General features: G+C 31.9%; 1 protein-coding gene across 1 annotated transcript in view; it reads left to right on the top strand.

Annotated features, from left to right (window-relative positions):
• Window positions 1-22,815, top strand: part of LOC126780476 (glutamate receptor 1-like) — a 124,870-nt gene that overhangs the window by 29,861 nt on the left and 72,194 nt on the right. Inside the window, exons 3-4 of the mRNA XM_050504996.1 lie at window positions 18,963-19,090; window positions 21,521-21,650. Of these exons, the coding sequence (XP_050360953.1) occupies window positions 18,963-19,090; window positions 21,521-21,650 (258 nt within the window). The remainder of the gene's footprint in view (window positions 1-18,962; window positions 19,091-21,520; window positions 21,651-22,815) is intronic.

Here is a 22,815-nt window from a genome sequence, read left to right on the forward strand (position 1 = left end):
CTTATTTCACCTCTGGCAATCATAATTATACTGATAAGTTATAATTGACTGCGAAACAATTTCATGTAGATATGAACGTCGAACTTTGATCACGTAGGTTCTCGCCTATAGAATGTTGTACCATGACATCATAAATGATTGATTTATTGATATGAAACTTTTTAATAACAACGCTCGTCTATTTGCATAAAATTCCAATTACATGATTTTGCAAATTGGCATATAAACGCTCGATTTGCCAGTAAAAATGAATATTTCTTAGTTTGTGAAAAAAAAAATTATAGTAGTATGAGAGTTTTGAAGCGTATGCTGCTCCAATCCGGGTTGATGAATAAAAATGTGAAATTTGCATCTAGGTTTCCTCACGTTGTATTGTCTTCTATGCCAAGCAGGAAACCGATTATAAACACACAAATTGAGCACATGAAAATTCAATAGCACTTGAGTTTTACCACCGGGTCAACTCAATTCCAGTACTGGGCGTGAGCCCGTGTCTAATGGGTACCCCGCTGATCAAACAAGGTACAATAATCTGAATCAAAAAAAAAAGAAAAGAAATCGAGACATACATAAATTAAATACATTTTATTTATACATATAAAACAAAAGTTTTAACAAATATAATATTATATTCATAAATACGTAAATATATTTGTGTCTTAAGCTATCGTTGAATATAAATATAAATATAAATATATATATATATATATATATATATATATATATTAATATATTTTTATAATACTATGTTATTGTCAAATGTTTGTGTCATATATGTTTAAACTATTCATTTGCTTGAGTTGAAACTTTGTACAGACGAGACTTACCTGAAAGTTTCCGGTAGAGTACCATCAACATTCTTAGTGGGTGACTACGTCATAATTGAAATCTACTTGAAATTAGAAGTATGAACTCCTAACTTCTGTAGTTTCCGCTTGAGAAGCTTGAATCAAGAAGTTCTTCAATAGATAGATATGTAAGCCATTGGTAGGCAAATATAGATTGTACGTGTATAATGTTTTCAAAAGACAAATATGAAAGGTCGGATGCCTAATTATATTGTAAATCACTAGGTAAATGTAATACTTCAATATGTCTATAAAGAAATTGACTCTCCAGGATACAAGCTTGCATAGCTTGTAAGAAGCTATAAATATGCATAGGAGGTCTCATAGCCTAGCTTGTCTTATAAAGAGAAATGTATAATGTTTTGTCCTTATATATCTACTACGTCTACGCAAGTTCAGTGTTTTTTATCAAGACATCCTGATATCGCAAGAATAAATTAAGTTTGTACACCTTGATAAGTGGGAATTATATTAATGGATAAAATGTATTTTAAAAAATGAAATATTATGTATAACAACAACGCAAATCCATATTTAAGCCAGATGCTTTAAGACCTAAAATCATTTAACAACATTATACAAAATGAAAAACTTTATTATATTTTAAATGTATTTATTTATTTAGTTATCAAATAATGAGATTTTTTTAATAAAACAGATGATAAGATATTTTTACATCATATAATATTATACATTATTCTACCGAATACCGAATAAAAATTTAGGCAATTATATCAAAATTCAGTATTATAAATGCCAAACTCTATTATTTATTTATATTTCTGTCTCTTATTTAAATACATTTTTAAGGTTTACTTAAGGCGTGTTGCGATAACATAATATAATTTGATTGTATTATTTCCTTGATTACCACTCGAGACCAAAAAAAGGCAAGGTTGATTTGATGAATGAGACGTCAAAAGTTTCAAATTTCCTCCGACTTTCCTTGATTAGTTGAAAAGCCTTAGAAGTCATAACTTATTATCGTATGTATTTTTGTTTATGAGCCTTATTACAAAGCTTCACATTGTGATATATTTAGAGAGATGTTTATAATTTTAATTTGTAGTTTACTCTATTAATATATTAGCTAGCCGTGTCAGCTTCGCATGAATAAATTCAAGATTTTATCTCGTATTTTTCATATTAATCAATGAAATAAGCATTTGCCAATCGATCTATTCCTCCGCACTGTATTAATATATGCAGTGCTACAATAATGATGTCCCATTTATATAAATTTTCCGTAATATTTCTAAAACAATCGAACCAAAGATTAATAGATAATTTTTATCCACATAAATTATTCAAAATTGATATTTCATTTATTTTGATAAGGTCTAAGGCTTAAAGTTACCTAAAGTTTTTTTTCCCACTGTTTTTTTTTTACTGTCATTAATAAGCTGTTTGTATATGCTGCCGCAAACGTTTCTGTAGGTATTTCATAGATCTGCATATCTCTCAAATAAAGTTTTTCTATCTATTACAGTGTTGGCAACATTCACTTTGAATCATTGCGTTGGTATAATAAACTATATTTAAAAAATACATACTACATGTTAACATGCATAATTATTATATATTTATCAATCCGTCTATCCATCCTGAAAAAATAAACTAACTAAAAAATTACTAAAAGAAAATTGTTATAAGTCCAAAATTGAGTTTTACTCGTAGTTTCGTATTAACCCCAAGGTCAAACTATCAAAATAATTACTTGATAGGCTTACGGCCAAGTTTTTAAACGCTGTTGATATTAAATCTCGTTTCGTCTCTATCGTTCTAAAGCAAAGTAATAGTGATAGCACGAGTTTATGCGGCAACTAACAACTTAAAATTGAGTAGAGCTTAAAAACTTGGCTGTTATTTTGTAAAAAATATAATGAAAGCTTTTGTCTCATCAATACGCTTAACCGTTGTCTGTGTATGGGGTGGTTTTGCTTATCTAATCGCTTAATCTTAATCGCTTGCGCTACAAATATTTATAACAATTATAAGATTTATTCATTTTCTCGAAATTTCTCTATCGCATATTTAATCTCTGCGTGCAATTATTATAACACAACATATTGTTGATATTTTGATACTCGATACGAAACCACAATATGCTAGTTGAGACACGCAATTACGCCATGATATTCAATACCATAAATTAGACATTATTTTAGCAAATTCAAGGACAATGTTGTGTATGTACATTGGAAAACTACAGTTATTGTATTACTATATTTGCAAAAGCCGAGATGGCCCAGTGGTTAGAATTCGTGATACTTAACCGATAATCGTGAGTTCAAATAAGGCAAATACCATTGAATTTTCATGTGAAATTCATTCATTTTCATTTGAAATTCTGCTACATATTTATTCCACCAACCCGCATTGGAGCACCGTGTTGTAATAAGCTCCTAAACCTTCTCCTCAAAAAAAGAAGAGGAGGCCTTATCCCAGCAATGGGACATTCACAGACTGTTTTTATATTTGCAATATTATCTTAATTTAATATTACTATTATTTGTAGAAACACTTGCAGATTGGAGTGAAAATACAAACTAATGGATCGACCATTTGTCGAAATCCGAATCCAATTGCTAATAAAAATCATACGGGTCATCATAAAAGTATGAAAGCGTGATATATTGTGTCCAATTACAATAACTAACATTTAATAATTAATTTAAATTTAAAGTTAAAATTTTAAGATAATCTGCTACAAAACTTACATGACTACAATTTTTTTTTTCTATGGAATAATTTTCCTAAAGGAATAATACGAAAAATAGGAACAATGAAGTTTAGTTTGGTTATACCTTGTCATTATTAAAAAATTACAATGTAAAAACTTATTATCGGTATATTTATTATTTTTTATTATTATTCATTATAAAATCATTAAAACTAATGTTTGCGCTGTAAAACTTAAATTTGATATCTATTTATGGCTTAAAAGGTAATTATAGTACCAGATTAACTATTTCAATGCCTGCTTTCCAATTCCTGTTTATTACTTAATTACTGTGACTCCGATATCACATGTATTTTATGTAATTCCTTTATATATTTATTACTAACATTATAAAGGACAAAATTGCCTAATGGATGGAACATTTGAATTTATACCGAAGACTACAGATCCAAAAAAGGGTAATGTAGGAGGTTGAAATCGACTAGATTTTCATTTGATTAATCTTTATTTATAATTCGTCTCTGTAATTCTACAGATATTATTTATTATGACATTATTATTACATACTATAAGTTATATGCCTTCTAAGATAAGTGAAGCCTTTAGCTGTGGTACGAGTACGCACCATTTGTTTTTTTTTTTTTTTTACTTTACAAAATAGTGTGCTATGCTGACTCAATTCATTCCTTTATTGCAACGTCAGTTTATAAAAGTCCATCTAATTTCGCAAAATTTTACTTCGTTCCGTGCATTTCGTGTGATGAGATGGTTTTGAATGTGATCCAAACGCTTCTACGAATGAATTTCGTAACGTTTATACTCTGCCTTTTTAAATAATTACATCCATTAGAACAATAATAAAACATTTTTATATTAATATGGTTTAATTTAAATTTAAGTTGTTTTCGTTAATCATATAACATACAATTATACAGCTCTTATTTTATTCATATATTTTATTCGTAGCTTTCTTTTAACTAGTCGGCCATTACTTCGTTAAACGATTTACGTTAACATGAACCACAAAAACATTAAACAAGCAACCTCAGCTTGAAGATTTATCGATAGTTCTCAAATTTAGTAATCTATGACAAAATGACTCTATCCTGACAAATCTGTAGTGTTGCTAGAATGAAGTACCAAAGTCCCTTGACATATGGGGCGTCCACACCAGCCTTCCAGCTCAGTGGATTGAATGCATTTAAGTTCGTCGTTTACTCATATTGTGGTTACATATATATATGAAGTTGGATGGAAGCCAAATAAATTAAGTTTTTCAAGAGGAAATCGATATTAAACTTAAAATGAAATTAACGGATATTTCAAAATAATAACTATATTTATGGCGTTGAATTTTATAACATATTAATAACTTACGGTTTCACTCGAGTTAAGCCTTTCTGCACCGCCCTAACTTCGCTACAACATGAGCTGTATCATCATCTGATGATAGAGTACATACTATTGTAGCCTATAACCTAAGTAATAATTAAATTTCAATACATGATCTATAAAAGGCATACAGTTCATTTTTAAATCGAACTGGTATTCCTGTAAGAAGTTCTAACAAACAAATGAACAAGTAAACTCTTCTGTAACTTCAGTGTAATTAAAAATAATCTCATTTCAAGACATTTTAATAATATTTTTCTGTTAACTTCATTATATTAATATACATATATGTATTTACTAGTAAATTAAATATTAATTTAAATTAACAGAAAACGTTCATAGTTAGTACAGTGAACTATCTCGAATTAGTATCCTGAAAAGGAAGAACATCCTTATCTATTTACAATACTATGGTAATAAAATACATAAAGCAGAGTGTTAAAGTAAAAATGTAAAAAAAAAATATAGTTCACGCTCGGTCCTAATTAATAAACGGTTTTAATTTGAGACTTGCCAGTAAGTCGGCAAACAGCAGCTTGCTAACAAACCGAGCTGCATATTTCTATTCGTTTTCTGATCCTCGGAGATTCAACAACATCTGCGGATACTTGAAGTTTTAATCGTAAATACGGTATTATTACTGGAACTCATATATGTTATTACGTCATATTTACTTCATAAATTAATATGACATTTAGAAGTAGAATCAAAATAGACTTCCTACATTAATTTACATTTCTTGTCTGATTTTAAATTAATATAACAATTGATTCATCTTCTCTCTAATATCAAATTCTATCAATCTTTCAATTACTATAGAACCAACCACTCTAATATGCAAAGTATCAAAGTAGAAAGATAATTCAATCTCATCCCATTCGAGTAGTGTTAAATTGAAATTAACTCAAGATTGGTCATTTGAGAATATAGTAAAAATATATTGGGATAGATAAAATAAATATATATAATAGGGATAATATATATATTTATATAATTATATATAATATAATTGTTATCACTATTTAGTCGCAGATAATTTTATATAGTAAATTAAATAAAAATTTTCAAACGTCAAAATTAAAATGCAAGTATAAAATCTATTAAAAAAAATCGTTATTGAAATGATATTCGAAATTCGAATATGCTTAGCGTATTTATAATACGAGTAATTCGGTCATAACTGACCAAGTTCTAAGGGAATATACAAGTGAGTGAAGTTACAATTTATTAAACCTAACGTTGACCATTCACTTTCAGGTTTGCACCCACACAGTGATGCCTTCCGCGAATCATGAATCAAGGTTCTCGATGTAACAAAGGCTCGCACCTATTTTGATTGTGTTCTCTCAATTTCGAACTAAGATTGATTGATATTATGGAATATTTGATATTATGGTATGGATTCACAAATAATAAAAAATATAACAGCTGTTATTACAATTTATAAAAATTTGCGTCACACAAAAACTAGTTCAACGCAACGTTCAATCTACAGTCATAGAATTCTCATTGAATTTAACTACTAATAATAATATTACAAATGCGAAACTAAACCTGTCTGTCGGTCACGCTTTTAAAGCTCAATCACTGAACGAATTTTGATAAAATTTTGGTTAAAGAAAGCTTGGAGCCCAAGAACAATCATATACCTTTTTTCCGAATACACACGTCTCTCCTCCTAGTACACGGGCAAAGCCATAAGCGAATATTAGTTAACTATATATATGTGCCCACTGCCCAATGCTACACAAACGATGTAAAAGTTTCGTTTTATATTTAAAACTTTTAATTACATATAGTTTTTATTTTGAAAGATTTTTATCACCGATACCTTCAACTTGTGGAAATTTTCCCGCAGAGTTCGAAACACATCCACAAATCGATTTCTGAAAGCAAATATTTGTTGTTACACAGTTCGCCACCCTTCATGACTTTTGTTACCTTATTCAATTCAGGCGTATGTAAATAGTTGAATTCATACTTTTTGTTTTGGAACACTGTTTCAATATGTTTATTTAGCTGATGCGGCGTTATAATATTAACATGGGTTATTTAAATATTGTAAGTTTAAATGGCTTTTTTTTCTTTATTTGATAATAATTGATTACAGGTATGTAGGTAAGATATGGGGTCTCAAGGTTCTGGTTGATTTTGGTTAGTATCGATAGTCTTCTGCTAGTTTTTCTTTGCTTTATTCAATTATAAAAAAATCGTTCTTTTTTTGTTTTATATATATAATATTTATTAAAGATAATAAAAAAATGCCATTTTATGATATTGTGACTACCAGAATTTACTACAACTTTTCATTATTCAAGTTAATCTTGCAATGCATAGTTTATAATATTTATTATAAAATTGAAACATAACTTTTGGAAGACAAATCTGTAATATTAGTATATTTTTTTAATAAAAGCGCCTCATCGTATTGCCTCTATTAGGTAACTAACAGGTAGGCTGGCTTAAGTTAAAAATTAAAATACACCTTAACATGCCACTGAATCTGAGTTACTTAGATATTATATATTCACTTTACAAAGTTGGACCAAAACTTACTAACAAACGAATTATTTACAATAAGGTATAAAGTATATGCAAATAAAACTTTTTTTTTCTTAATAGGACTCTGTGTAAGCCAGTATGGGTAGTTACCACCTATTCATCTTGATTTTGTGATGAGTTGATAGTATCTACCACTAAGCAGCAATACTTAATATTGTTTTTCGGTTTGATGGGTGAGTGAGCCAATGTATTTACAGGCACAAAGGACATTACATCTTAGTTTCCAAGGTTATTGACGCATTGAAGAAGTTGAAAGGTTAATAATTCTGCACGCCAATGTCTATGGGTGATGGTTTACTATTAGGTGATTCATCGGCCCGTCCGTCCTATTTTATAAATAAAAAAGTTACCATCCAAATCATGATCGCGTGGCATTCTGGACATTGACAAATTGCAATTCCGATTATCTGAGCAAAAGGGAACCAGCCATGTCTTCAGAGCAATATAGCGTAATAAAAGAAGTTGTTTCATGTTTTAGAAATGATTAAATATATACTATTTTTATTAAGTTGGTACGAAATATGTTTTCACTTATGTTTTGGCTGTTTGGTGAGCGAGTTATATTTTTTACCTGTAAATATTTTTGTGCATCCGTAGACTAAAACTGGGAGATAAAAAGCGGTTTTACATACACACACCATAAAGCTTTTATGACTAGGTGAGGATGATACGATATGGAATGAGGGCTTCTTTGAATTTTAACGCGAAGGAGTATCCGAGCCTTTTTGTTTTTATAACTTTTCCTAGTAAAAATATAGAAGTAGCATTTATGTTACTGTAATTCACTCTTTCTTTTTATTTATTATTATGTTTATGAGTGAAATTTATCGTTGTATTATTAAAGTGGGTGTCTTAAAAATAATGTAATTTTAATCGTAGTCGTAATAAAATTAATTGTAAAGTGTGATACAATTAATTTTTATTTGAAATAAAATATTCACTTCTATATATACAAATATAATTATTATTAAATAAATTAAATTGCACATAAAGAACATTTTAATGATTTTTTTTTATAAAGTATTTTAATTTTATTTTTTTTTCAATATAAAACTAGTATTTATTTATCAAAGTTACCGAAAGTTTATATTCCGTCGAGTTATTATTTTTCAAACAAATATATTATTACGAATTTAACTTTCCTAATATTTCTACCATAATTAATTTTCGGAAGAATTTATCATTTTTAAAATACAATTTTATTAATTACAAGACAATAGACATGAATCAATTTGTTTTTAAGTTACTTTAATAAATGTTTCATACCTTGAAATGGGAATGGAAATGATCAAATTATTAAAAGGATATAGTGAGGATTATAAATTTGTTTTAAAAAACGAAGAGATTATTCCGGATATTGCAGTGAAAATTGAATCCAGTTTCAACGTTCCTTCCAAAAACAAAACACGAGCACTGTCCACTCCAAAGCCAACGAGATTGGTGTTGCCACTAAAATGAAAACGAAAATGTTTGTTCGGCTGTTGATCGTTATATTTAACATTTCTTATTCATGTATTGTCCGTCGTACTAATCATAAATTAAAGTAAATTAATTTTTTTTTTATAGTGTTAGATACGTTAAGCTCATAAAGTCAATAAAGGAGATAAAAATGGTGCGGGCGCATTAGTTATTCAGATTCGACAAAAGCATATATCTGTTTTGTAATCCATAAGATACATTAACCCATGACTTACTTGTCTATTGAAATTAATACGAGATAGGCTAAATCAATGATACTGCTATATCCTCGTAGCTAGATGACGGCATTTTTTTCTAATAAGACTGTGTTGAGAGCATTACAATAAACAAAATATTTAGTTTTATATAATATTAATGTTTATAAATTAAAATTTTTGAAAATTTATTGAGATAATAAAAACGATGATTGTAAATTAGGGAAAAGGAGTATTTTAATGGTTCATCTCGGTAAAATCTAAATTTCAAATTCGATACTCTTAAAAAAATATACTCTTACAGGCATATATTGTATTTCGGTTTGAAGAGTGAGTGAGTCAGTGTAATTACAAGCACAAGGGACATAACATCTTAGTTCCTAAGGTTGGTTGCGAAGTGGTGATGTAAGCGATAGTTAAAATTTCGTAAAATGCAAATGTCTATGGGCGCTGGTGACCACTTACCATCAGGCGACCCATATGCTCGTCCGCCTTCCTATTCTATTTAAAAAAAATACTTGAATGAAATAAAATTCGATTTACGTATAGCACATTAGTAAAGAAAAAAATGTATGAAGTGTAATTAAAAAGAAAATAGATAACAATTTACTTCTTCAGAATAAAACGCAAGCACACCATAAACGTTTACCGAAGTTAACGTATGCCCTGAAGTATTACATGAACGTTATGATTGTGAAGACACGGTTTAACAACTCCCTCGCTACCTTACCATTAAGGAACTTTCATGAAAAATATAGAACCTTAAAGAAAATACCTTTTAAAGCTGCCGACAAATACTCAGTAATACATTTTTGGTTGTTCTTATATATTTTTCTTTTAGATAATTATTAACTTACTTCGGAAGTTTTAAAATATTTTATTAGATTTTTCATTATTCATTTCGGAGATAATATTTCTTTTAACTTTGTGGCAACTTTTCTTTACTTTTTTTTGTATAAAAAATATAGCGATATTTTTACGCCGATTCGCCGAATTATAACTTTAAATTATCATTTTTTCGAATGTCACTTCTGTTTTTTTTATAACAAAAGACAAATCCCTATCGGCATTTCTTGAAAGCAAGCATAAAACTTATCGTGGTAATACTAGCGGTCATTGCTCCGAGATACCGTAAAAGGAGGCCGGGTGGAAAAAAAGTGGCGAACATATTTCGTATCTCTCGGAAAAATGAGAACAATACGTAAATACTGACACGGAAATTAAAAGCAGAAACAAAAGCAAATTACCCGTAAGAGGATGAACGGGGACTGCGGAGGCGCCTATTTTCTCTAATGAGGAGCACTTTGTAGACCTCTGCGGTCCTCCGAACTGTCTGCTACTTTCTCTGGTATCTGGTCCTTCAAATGATGCTGTGAAAGTTTTTATTGTGTTATTAACTTGTCGCTCGAAATTTAACTGCTTCGTTGTATTTTTTTTTTCTGTAAATTATTAGCGCTTTGCAAATTAGCCCGACTGTGGTGGACATACAGCTTTCTTTTTTATATTTTGCGATTCTTATGTATATATTAAACTGAATGTATATGTTATTTCGTTAATAAAATTGCTATTATTCCTTTATCACCATTAATAATGAATCCTTGTTAGGGATTCATTATTTTGTCTGTCTAAATGCATAAAGGAGCAAATTTTGGTCCAACCCTTCAATAGCTACATGTAATATATTGTAATATAGTTTTTTTGAGCTAAGCAAAAGTTACTATGGCTCCAAGTTGTAAATCTAAGAAATCCTAGTCTTAGTTTGTATTATATTACAAATTAATCATTAAAATTCTTGTATTATATTTTGATAGTTCTGAATATTATGGTACACATATGTCTTCCAGAGAAATGGCTTATGTCTCCATTCCAATCTATGATAATACCTCTGATATATGACGATTGCATGTACAGTAGACGCATAAATTTATATGTACATAATAATATGTCTTATTGGACATATGATTATCTAATTGTTACTAGATACACTTTAATATAATCCAATCCATTTGGACTAAATTTATAATAAATTTGTCAGTAATAATTCATTTCTACCTGTTTCTTTTCAGTGGCTTAAAATTTTATAATTATGTTTATATTTAAACATGTAAATTAAATTGTCCTTAGCAATTATTTGTTATAAAGACTGTCACTATCAATCTATTATTTCTGCTTATTGTTGTGTTAGTTAGTATATGTTATCATTCTGATTTTTTAAAATCAATATAATTCAATACAATTTAAATATCATATGATGTGATTTCATTTATTTTGATTTGATACAAAATTTATTTAAAAAATAAACCGGTTGTTACCATGTACAGATAACAAACTTAATTATTTTGCTAGTTTCTGGTACTCCCTATACTCCTATCAAAACTTTATATGTCTTAATAGATAAATATAAAATATAAGATTAGTGTTAGTTAGATAATGTATAAAAAGAGTAACAAATATTTTCAAATATTTTGTAGTTCTCATAATTTCGGCCCCTCCTGCGGAGGCCGCAGAGGGTTATAGCGGTGAGGGCGAAAAGTGGGTATCGTACGGTGCCTTGGACAGCGGTGACGCTTCTCGCTGGGTGATTTACCTTAGGAACTCCAGGCGAAGGTGCTTGCGGAGGTGTACCGCTTCCGGGCTGAGGCGAGTCGCTGGATCAAAAGAAAACGAGGCACGCTCTCGTTCAGGTTGATGCAAGTAATTACCGGACACGGCTGCTTCGGTAAGTACCTGCACGAGATAGCGTGGTAGGAGATGTCACTGCCAAGAGTGTGGTGCGCCTTGCGGTAGCTGTTGGCGGAGACCTCTCATTGCCGAGCATCATGAACACGATGCTCGAAAGCGATGGGTGCTGGTCGGAGATGGTCTCCTTCTATGATAGTGTTATGTCGCAAAAGGAGGCCGCGAAGTGGGAGTGGGAAGAAGATGCCGCAGCAGATCCACTCCGCCGAAAAAGACCAGGGAGAAGAAGGAGGCGCTATGCACACCTTCTCCCTCCGCCGCAATAGACGCGGGACTACCACAAAATACCCTGGGAATCGTTCCTAGAGAATGGAAGTCGGCATAGGCAGGCCGTCAAGGTAGTATGTGCAAGCAATATCGTGGCGCTCCTAACGCGGAGCGTCACGATATTGCTTGCACATGCTAAACCAGCCAGCCAGCAAAACAGCCAGCAAGCGGTCTTCGTTAAGACGGAAAGGGTACCGCTGGTTTTTTAATGGGTATTCCGATGTTCGAGGCACACTCGGCGCCTCGAACACTGGCGAGCCCTACATACCCCTACTGTTATCGTAAGGGAAACGCGTAATATATTTTTTCAGTGGGATATCTCTAACAGTCATCGAAAAATTAGCTCTTGGTTCAAGTGGATATCCAAACAACGAACATAAAGGGACAACGGTCATTAAAACTGCGCCTTGATCATTTTTACCATCGCTTACATTGTTAATATTCATTCCAAAAATATGATAGCAGTCATAAATGATAATTATAGGACTATTAATTAGTGATAATGTTTGCAAAGTGATCACATCGGTGATAAGTTAATAAATATAGTACAATATACTCTAAACGAGCAAATATTGCAGAATTTGTAATCAACCGCAAAATAATTATTCGATGAAATTTTCTGCAGTAAAATCTGCAACACGCAACTAGTATACACCATTATAATACACCATTATAATCATACAGTCATGTAAAAGGAAACCACGAGCGCTAATGCTTAATCATAAACGTAAATGATAATACGGTTTTCGGATAATGGAGTATATATTTACCGAAATTGAATTTTCATTTCGTCACGATGTGTAATTTATTTAGGTTTTTCCTTTACGTTTGATTCGATTATTTGGTGACATGAAAATTCAATTTAATCAGCGGTGCTAAGGACTAATGACTGCCTGAGGCGGCGATAGATTCAATTCATGTTGGAATAAATACCTTCCTTTTTGTCCCGTATTATGTCGTTCACTCATATAAAGTGGCTTTGTTTGTTTTTTTTTTCTTTACAGTTTCATGCGAAGACAACTTTTGCAGATGACTAATTTTTCATTATAATAATTCAAAGATTTCTGAGCCCTAGGCTGAATGAATTATACACGTTAAGAACACATTTCGTTTTGAATAAAAATATTCTTATGAAAGACTGGTCGTATATTTTCAATGTTGTCTCTCTATCTGAGTATACATTATACAGAAACCGCAATAAATATTAACATGAAATTTTAAATATACGAAGTAAATTTTAGTATCTTGTTATATTGCCGAAGCGTGCATCTTAACAAAATTCTCGAGTTCGAATCCTGACAATAATAGAGTATATTTAAATTTAATCTTACATTTGACGGTTAAGAAGAAAAATCGTCTCACCAATCAACAAGAAAACAGAATAGTGGAATGAGCTCCAAACGTTTTATCAAACTAGACTTATGAGAACCTTATAGTTACATTACTTAGTTATGTATTCTTCGATAATACAAATTTGATTTTATAGTTAATAAACTTTGATATATGAGCTTCGTTTTCCTTGAAAATTAATACTAAGAATAAAAAAAATTATCAATTTGTGATAATGTCCTTCAAACTAATTTCAGTCAACGTACAAGAGTTTGCTAACGCATGGGTAGCGCAAGTCTACTTTCAAAAGTCTACACGGTTTATATAAAAAAAAGCCAATGTGCTGATCCCGAATTAATGGAATAAAAACAAGATAATAATAGCGACAATGAAAACAGAATACTTGATAATACACAAATCGATGTTCAACTCCGATAATTGTTCTATCAATCAAACTGGCATCTCAAACATTGAGTCATTTATCACCACTACAACAACGTTGCGACTTAAGATTTAAGCGTATCCACTTCTGTACATCATGACTCACAACATATATCTAGTCCAGATGCAATATAATAATAATAATACAATTAATATCCTGAGACATTTTTCACACACGGCCATCTGATCCCAAATTAAGCTTGTACAGAGTTTGTACTACGGAAACCAGACAACTGATATACTACATATACTATTTTTCTTTTGTAAATACATATTTATTATTTATTTATTTATTTTGGACAACCAACAGTAGATACATTACAGATTTACAAAGTAGTAACAATAGAAATTTCAAAGTTTTTTGACAAATGTTCCACTAATTATAGGTTATCACATCTTTCATAAAAGCATCAAATTATAAATAGTTATTAAATAGGGTCAATAATTGAAAAATTTAAATTGAATTTAAATTGAATATTACATTATAAATTGTAAATTATAAATAGTCATCAAATTAAATTTTTATATAGATAATTACACCCAGACTCAGGACAAACATACATGTTCATGTACACAAATATCTGTCCTGTGTGGGAATCGAATCCACAACCTTCGGCGTGAAAGGCAAGGATCTACCAACTACGCCAACCGACTCGTCGTATATTTAACATGACTTAGTATATTTAAATTACTATAATACTAAAATGATTTTTTATATTATTAGATTTCCTTTCTAAAGTTATTGATGCTTTCGAACAAAACCAAGAAATATTAATTTTTATACATTTTAATTAGATTTTCACGCGTTATATAACATACCGTACCGTACCGTAACCGTAACAGCCTGTGAATGTCCCACTGCTGGGCTAAAGGCCTCCTCTCCTCTTTTTGAGGAGAAGGTTTGGAGCTTATTCCACCACGCTGCTCCAATGCGGGTTGGTAGAATTCACATGTGGCAGAATTTCAGTGAAATTAGACACATGCAGGTTTCCTCACGATGTTTTCCTTCACCGTAAAGCACGAGATGAATTATAATCACAAATTAAGCACATGAAAATTCAGTGGTGCTTGCCCGGGTTTGAACCCACGATCATCGGTTAAGATTCACGCGTTCTTACCACTGGGCCATCTCGGCTTTTTATTAAATGTTATGAATTTAAATGTTATATAACATATATGATAGAAAATATTTTTCAAAATGTAGATTAACAGTTGTTAGAAAAATATGGATAAATATTAGTTTAAATTTTTTTGTAATTAAACATTAATTAAAAATAAACAGGTGTAGATTATTTTAATAATTATAATTAAGTAATAGTTTAATTACCATTAAAGCGAAATTAAGTGTATGCATTAGGAATGAAAAAAAAATTCGTCACAAAAAATAGAGGTAGATTAAATTTAAGACAATTCACTCTATTACCGAGTTCATTAAATTTCTCTCCAGCGACAGGCTTTTAAGATAATTGTGTTAGAGCGTAATTACGGTGAACGAAGGTGCTGTCGGTTGGGAAATAACGAAATATCGATAGCCAGTTTGGAATTCTCATGACGGGTTCATTAAGAAAATAATGCTTAAGAAATATATTAAAAGTTTAAATTATCAATTAGGAATTGAGCATACTTTTGTTATATAATTATTTGAAAACATGAACTCGAGTGAAGTCGGATTATATATATACAAGCATTTGTAGCAAGCCATTTGTTATAATTATTTATTTAAGAGAACTAAACATAGCAATTATCAGTATCAAAAATGAAATAAGTAATTATAAAGACGACATAGTAAAATTATGTGTCATTTATGATGTACACAGTTTCAGCTTAATTGGTTGGACGGAATTAATGAAAACTCATATGCAAGATTTAACATGACAAAAAAAATTTGAACGAAACCTTTAAAAATGTCTAATAAATCTATTTCTAGCCTACTTCTCTCCAAGCTACCGGCATATGGTCTGCCTGCTCAGCTATGCACCTGGATTGCCAGCTTCCAAGCGTAGCCTTCGTGTTTTAGTAGATGGTTGCGCTTCACAATTCTATGTAGTGAATGCTGGGGTCCCCCAGGGATCTGTGCTATCTCCCACACTCTTTCTTTTGCATATCAATGATATGCTCTCCCTTGGGAACATACATTGCTATGCAGATGATAGTACAGTGCATGGTGGATACCACGGACGCGCAGTGGCTGGGCGGGCGGAAACTGAGGAGAGGCGGGAGAATCTTGTCATTGAACTCGATAGGACGTTAGAGCTCATCGCCAAATGGGGCTCTGATAATCTTGTTGAGTTTAATGCCAAGAAAACACAGGTATGCGCTCTCACGGCGAAAAAGTCAACATTTTCCCCTCTTCCCTCCCTCTGTGGTACTCCGCTGGTGATGCAAAGCAAAATCGCCATGCTGGGGATTGACGTTCGCTGCGACCTTAGTCCAAGGGATTACATCGAGGCTGTTATAAAAACAGCTTCACGGAAACTCGGAGTTCTGAACAAGGTGCGGCGCTTTTTCACGCCACAACAACTGTGCCTGCTGTACAAAACACAGGTACGGTCTTGCGTGGAATATTGCTCGCACCTTTGGGATGGCTCCGCTAAGTACCTACTTGAGGCCTTGGACCGGTTGCAGGGACGTGCCGTACGCATTATTGGCGAAGTAGAGGTCACAAACACCCTTGAACCTTTACAATTGCGTCGTGAGATAGCAGCACTGAGCGCTTTCTATCGACTGTATCACGGCGAGTGCTCTGAGGAATTATTCTCTCTAATTCCTGCTTCCCCCTTCCTTCTTAAGTCCACGCGAGCTGGTTCTCGATGTCACCGCCTAACTGTGACATCAATTCCATCGCGAACAAAGAAATTTGGCAACTCCTTTCTTTGTCGCACTTCCAAAAAATGGAATTCCTTACCAGCTCACGTGTTCCCCTCCTCTTACAACCCGGGTTCCTTCAAACGAGGCATGAAGAGGCATCTTGCGGGCCGGCAAGGCGAAGGCGGCTAGTGCAGAACGTTTTTCCCGTCTGTACTGGCCGTCGTCGCGTTTGGACTCTACTACCACTTACCATCAGGTGGAGTAGAGTCATTTGCCCTCCCGGCGAATATAAAAAAAAAAAAATACTTGTTTAATCACATTTATTTCAAAATAAATCTCTATGTACAACTGCTATCATAGTCTTATTAGTTTATGTTGCTCGTATAATTTTAGAACTACCCACATCTTTAATAACGCTCGCGTATGAATTAAGCCTTTCATCTTATTAGCAATAAATTGTACTTGCAAAGTATAGCTTGCAATTATTAATTTATTATGATGCCTTTAAATTAGTGTTGTGTATGGAGTGTGTGTTGATTGTGATGATTGTGTGTTGATGTATGGAAAATTTTTATATTTGTATGTCAGCTTTCATATCATAGCATCACTATCATAATTTAATGCATAAGGTCTAGGATGGTCCAGTGGATGGACAAGTAAATCAAAGCCAAAGATTGCGGGTTCGAAAAACATAATTGCAACACCTTTATACTATATCTCGTGGGTGCGATTGTGAAGAAATCTTTATGTATGTACTAAGACACGCTAAAACAGCGTGGTAAAACATTTTTCTTAAAAGGAGAGAGAGCCTTTGCCCCAGATATTGGAAGACTGCTGCCACTTAACTTACTTATGTAATAATATATGTTTACCAAAAAAGTTTTAAGCTTTAAAAAAATCTAAACAAGATTAAGTTGGATTCAGACTCACACAACGTAGTTTATATTCAAAAGGAGTTTCTTTGATATAAATAGCCTTAATATTCTGAGTTCTCGCTTCTCGGTTTCGTTTGACGAAATGTTTTCTTTGAATTAAACTAACTAACCGCAGTCGTTTAGCTTAGTGTATTAATAAAAACACTTATCAAAATAAATTTGCTTTTTATTTAGGATCTTAGATTATTTTAGAGCTGAAAAACATAACCATTTTAAATTTCATTTAGATTTTGTTTTGACTTTCATCCGACCTCCCATAATTGTATTATTACAGTGCCATTGACTATTAAAATTAAATAAATTAAATCGAAACACTGAACCGTAAACTAAGACAGATTTTTTAAATAATTTTAATTTAGTATTGACATATAATTTAGGAAAAAAATTATTTAAAAATCCGATTCATTATTTCCATAGTTCAAGCCTATTTAAGCCATTTATTAGTAACCACAATTAACAATCCGTACTTTATTACCATTTTGTCGTGTATTATGTGAAATTTTAATCATATAAAAATATTAGGTATACATTGCAAAAACAATGAATTATATCGATAATAATTATTAACACATAACACATTAGTGTTACATTGTGTTTAAATTATAATTGAATTATTAACGAACGTCTCTGGAACGACACTTACACATTAGAACCAACTTTTCTAAATAGGTATTAAAAATATATAAACAAATTGATAGATAAATTGGGAGAGGGCTATGTTCAGCAGTAGACTACGATTGGCTGTTGATTGAAACAAAATTATATATAAAGCAAATATTTGTATTATAAATAATATCATATATCAAGACTATATATATAGTTTTTGCGCAATGCATACAGCCGAGATGGCCCAGAAATAAGAACGCGTGAATCTTAACCTATGATCGTTGGTTCAATCCTGGGCAAGCACCATCGAATTTTCATGTGCCTAATTTGTGATTATAATCTATCTCGTGCTATATGAAAAACGTGAAGGAAAATATCGTGAGGAAACCTGCATATGCCTAAGTTCACTGAAATTCTGCCACTTGTATATTCCACCAACCCGCAATGGAGCAGCGTGGTGGAATAAGCCCCATACTTTCTCCTCTAAAAGGGAGAGGAGGCCTTAGCCCAGCAGTGGGACATTCACAGTCTGTTACTGGTAGGCTATTAGAAAATCAAGCATAAACTCTAACTTATTTCTATCAAGACATGCTACTAGTATTAGTGTGGTCTCAGATTTACCACCAGTTCAACTTAAATACTGTACGATGTTACAATGAATATTTTTCTTCTTTCACAGTTTGCAATCAATTCGCTCGCGGTGTATTCGCGATGTTGGGCGCCGTGACACCTGAATCATTTGACACTCTGCACTCTTATACGAATACCTTCCAAATGCCGTTTGTCACTCCGTGGTTCCCTGAGAAGGTAAGTCTTATCACATTTCAACTTCACACTTAACATACAACGTGAATAATAAAATATAAGAACGGTTTCGTTTGTTTCCAAGTGAGTTTTTGATTCAAGACGTGCAATGGGTTTTAAATTTGCATTGACTTATGAAATTATCTTTTCATGTTATGTGTCACTGATATCCTTTCAACTACTTAAAATTACATTTTTTACGCATACGAGCTGCCCGTTACGACTTGGTGAGGGTGAAATAAGAATTTATTTTTGTTATTATTAAAAAAAGTGGTTCAAGATGGATCCGATTGCAGCAACACGAACATACATAAAAAAATCATAGATCAAGAGATAACTAACATATTATACATATGTATAAAGATACAATTAATCTAAGCAAAAATCATATAAATGGCCAAAGCTTTGAGTAACGTAAAAAAACATATTAAGTACATTAATTTTAAAATAAATATTTCAATGTAAATTAATTTTATGAATAATAACATGTATTATAATTTATACAAAGGCGTTTTCGCTGTGGAAAATATTTCTGTAAATACTGTAAAGCTTATAGTATAAACAAATATTGTTTAGATTAAGACTAATTTTATTTATATTAAATATGATTTAAAAAAAAAATAATGTTATAAAAAGAGTACAAATTTATTTTACGAACAACAAACCGAATTGCTTATAATCTTTTATTTCAAACTATCTGTACATCTCGTTAAATTTGTACTATAACATGAAATAATAATTAAGAAACCGTAAAATCTAACGACATTAACGAAAGCCGTACAGCTTTTGATTCTATCCCGGTAGAATTAAAAAAGGTGAAAATAGTTTTAGTTGAATATGTTTACTATTGGTATAACAATTGATTGAGTGAATAGATTTTTAGGATAAAGAGACTAACCAACCTTGGAATATTTGTTTAGCTCGAACATTGAGACAAATGATGAATAAAATTGTGAATAATGTTTGTTTTTATTTTAGTAATACATTTTTTTAAAACACAGGCAAAATGATAAGTGTTTTTATTTATATATATATAATAATATTTTACGGTAATCTATTTACACTTATCGGTATTCAGCGTTGTGCAAGCCTGTCTGGCTTGATAGCAGCGACTTATCACTACTGCCGAACAGCAATAGTTAGTATTGTTGTGTTCCAGTTGAAAGGGGGAGTAAGCCAGTAAAACTTGAGGTACAAGGGACATATCATCTTAATTCCCAAGGTAGGTAGCGCATTGGCGATGTAAGGAATGGTTAATATTTCTTACGGAGCTTGTGTCTATGGACGGTAGTGACCACTTAACGTCAGGTGCATTACCTATCTTATAAAGAAAGAAGAAAAAAATAGAATATTGGTAAAAGGTCTCTTGCAATGTAGGGCGTTAAAAAGCGTTCAGCTTAATGAATACCTATGAATCTTTTCGATAAAAAATCGCACTAAAATGTCGACCGATTTCTGCTGACAATCATTCTTCTCTTAATTTCGTTGCTCAGCGACAGATAGGAGTCTATCGAATTAAATACATGGGCTTTTCTGTAAATTATTCTTGTTATGTATATTCAAATTTATTCTGTTTCAATAGTGTACATAATGTAAAATTTGTTGAGCAAAATATATCGCTGAAATTAGAAATTTAGAAAGGCAAATATTATAAATACGAAAATACCTTTGTCTGTCTGTTACGCTGTCACGGCTAAGCCACTAAACCGATTTGGATAAAATTTACTATGAAGCAAGCTAAAGCCCTAGGGCCCTATATATATTTGGTGCTACTGTTATTAATTTTGTGACTTCTGAATCTTTCTTAGCCAAATGAATTTTATTAAAGGATAGTTTATAGCTTTATCAAATTCTTTGTTTATTAACTTCAATGATTGAAATTCACTATGTGAGGCTTAATGGCAGGCGATAAAACACAAAATTATCACCTGATAGGTGGCGCTGTAGTCAAATTATTAATTTAACACCTCGACATAACAAATAGTATGTAGAAGCTTCTTATTTTAATTAAGCTTAGCTTGTTAGTTTATCTAGGATAAAAATTTTAGATAAGACGCAGTTATATTTATTACTTTAAGTAACACATTTGATATTGAAAAAAGCGTTATAAGTCCTAACTAGCACCTATTTATATTTAGATCTACCTACTTTCAAATAAACTAAATATCTATAAGTTAGAGTTTGTATCACCACGTCGATTAACTTCTTATTGATTAAGCTAGAAATTCTAGATTTAATTCAACGTGCAAGTTACCTGACGATATTTTTTTACACCTTCATTACATCAAATAAAAAGAAAATAAATGTTTTTTTTCTCTAACCAAGTAGCTGGCCTTTGATCATTTTAAGTAGTAACAAATTGATTATTTAAAACATGTCGATAAATATGAGTAGTTGTATTTAAAAAAAACTTTATTATCGTTATTTCATCAGGTAATACCGCCGTCATCTGGGCTGATAGATCACGCGGTCAGCATGCGGCCTGACTATCACAAGGCGATCGTCGATACAATAGTGCACTATGGATGGAGGGATGTGATATACATCTATGATTCTCATGACGGTGAGTACTCGCAATAAAATGTAGCTCATAGATTTATTTTTTAATATCCATGTGATATTATAGAACCAAACAAATTTACATTATTTTGATTGGCTAAAAATATCTGCAATACATATTTGTTATACGAAACGATTAAGCTACCAAATTACAAAATATAACTCAAATAATGTATTCGAATTGAAAATATGTCTTCGTAATAAGGTGTATAAACATTTAATGATGATGTCTTTCTGACTAATTTCGATCACAGTGGCCATTCTAAACAGAGTATTGTCGGCTGCTGAGAAAATATTATAGTGCTAAACTGTAGGTGCAATCCCTATTCTCTTAGTTTTCCGTAAAACGATCCAACAAAATAAGAGAGTCCATGCACAGGTTTAACTGCTTTACGTGCTTTTCGAGGATCGAGAGTTCTATTATTACTAATTTACAACAGACAGCCACTAAGAATTAATGAGAGCCATAGATATCGGAGAGCCGAGATGGCCTAGTCCTTAGAACGTGTGAATCTTAACCGATGAATGTGGGTTCAAACCCGGGCAAGCACCACTGAATTTTCATGTGCTTAATTTGTGTTTATAATTCATCTCGTGCTTGACGGTGAAGGAAAACATCCTGAGGAAACTGCATGTGTCTGATTTCATTGAAAACTGCCACATGTGTATTCTACCAACCTGAATTGGAGCTGCGTGGTGGAATAAGCTCCAAACCTTCTCCTCAAAAGGGGGAGGAAACCTTAGCCCAGTTGTGGGACATTAACAGGCTCTTTCTGTTATAGACATCGGAGCACGACGCGGGACTTAAACCCAGAACCGTGGAATCTGGAGCCTTATTAACTGTCCACTAATTAATATATATATTATTCCGTAGACTAACGACGCAAAAATTAGATCAACATACATTAATAAGACTGTGGAATAATAATAACGTAGCGAATAATATTTCGCATTTATTGACTGCTATTTTCATAAAGGTTTTCATAAGTACAGTTTGTAAACACAGTCGTCGAGAGGCTCTCTAAACTTTCACCATTCTCACTCACACGCTTCAAACAGATTTTAGTCCGACATCGAAATGCAAGTTGCACATTTTGAACGGGCCCTTACAAATTGTCTATTTTGAACATCACGGAAAAGGTATGCTGGCTTAATCCTGGCAGTTCTTT

This window comes from Nymphalis io, chromosome Z (genome assembly GCF_905147045.1).
Source record: "Nymphalis io chromosome Z, ilAglIoxx1.1, whole genome shotgun sequence".
Taxonomy (NCBI): domain Eukaryota; kingdom Metazoa; phylum Arthropoda; class Insecta; order Lepidoptera; family Nymphalidae; genus Nymphalis; species Nymphalis io.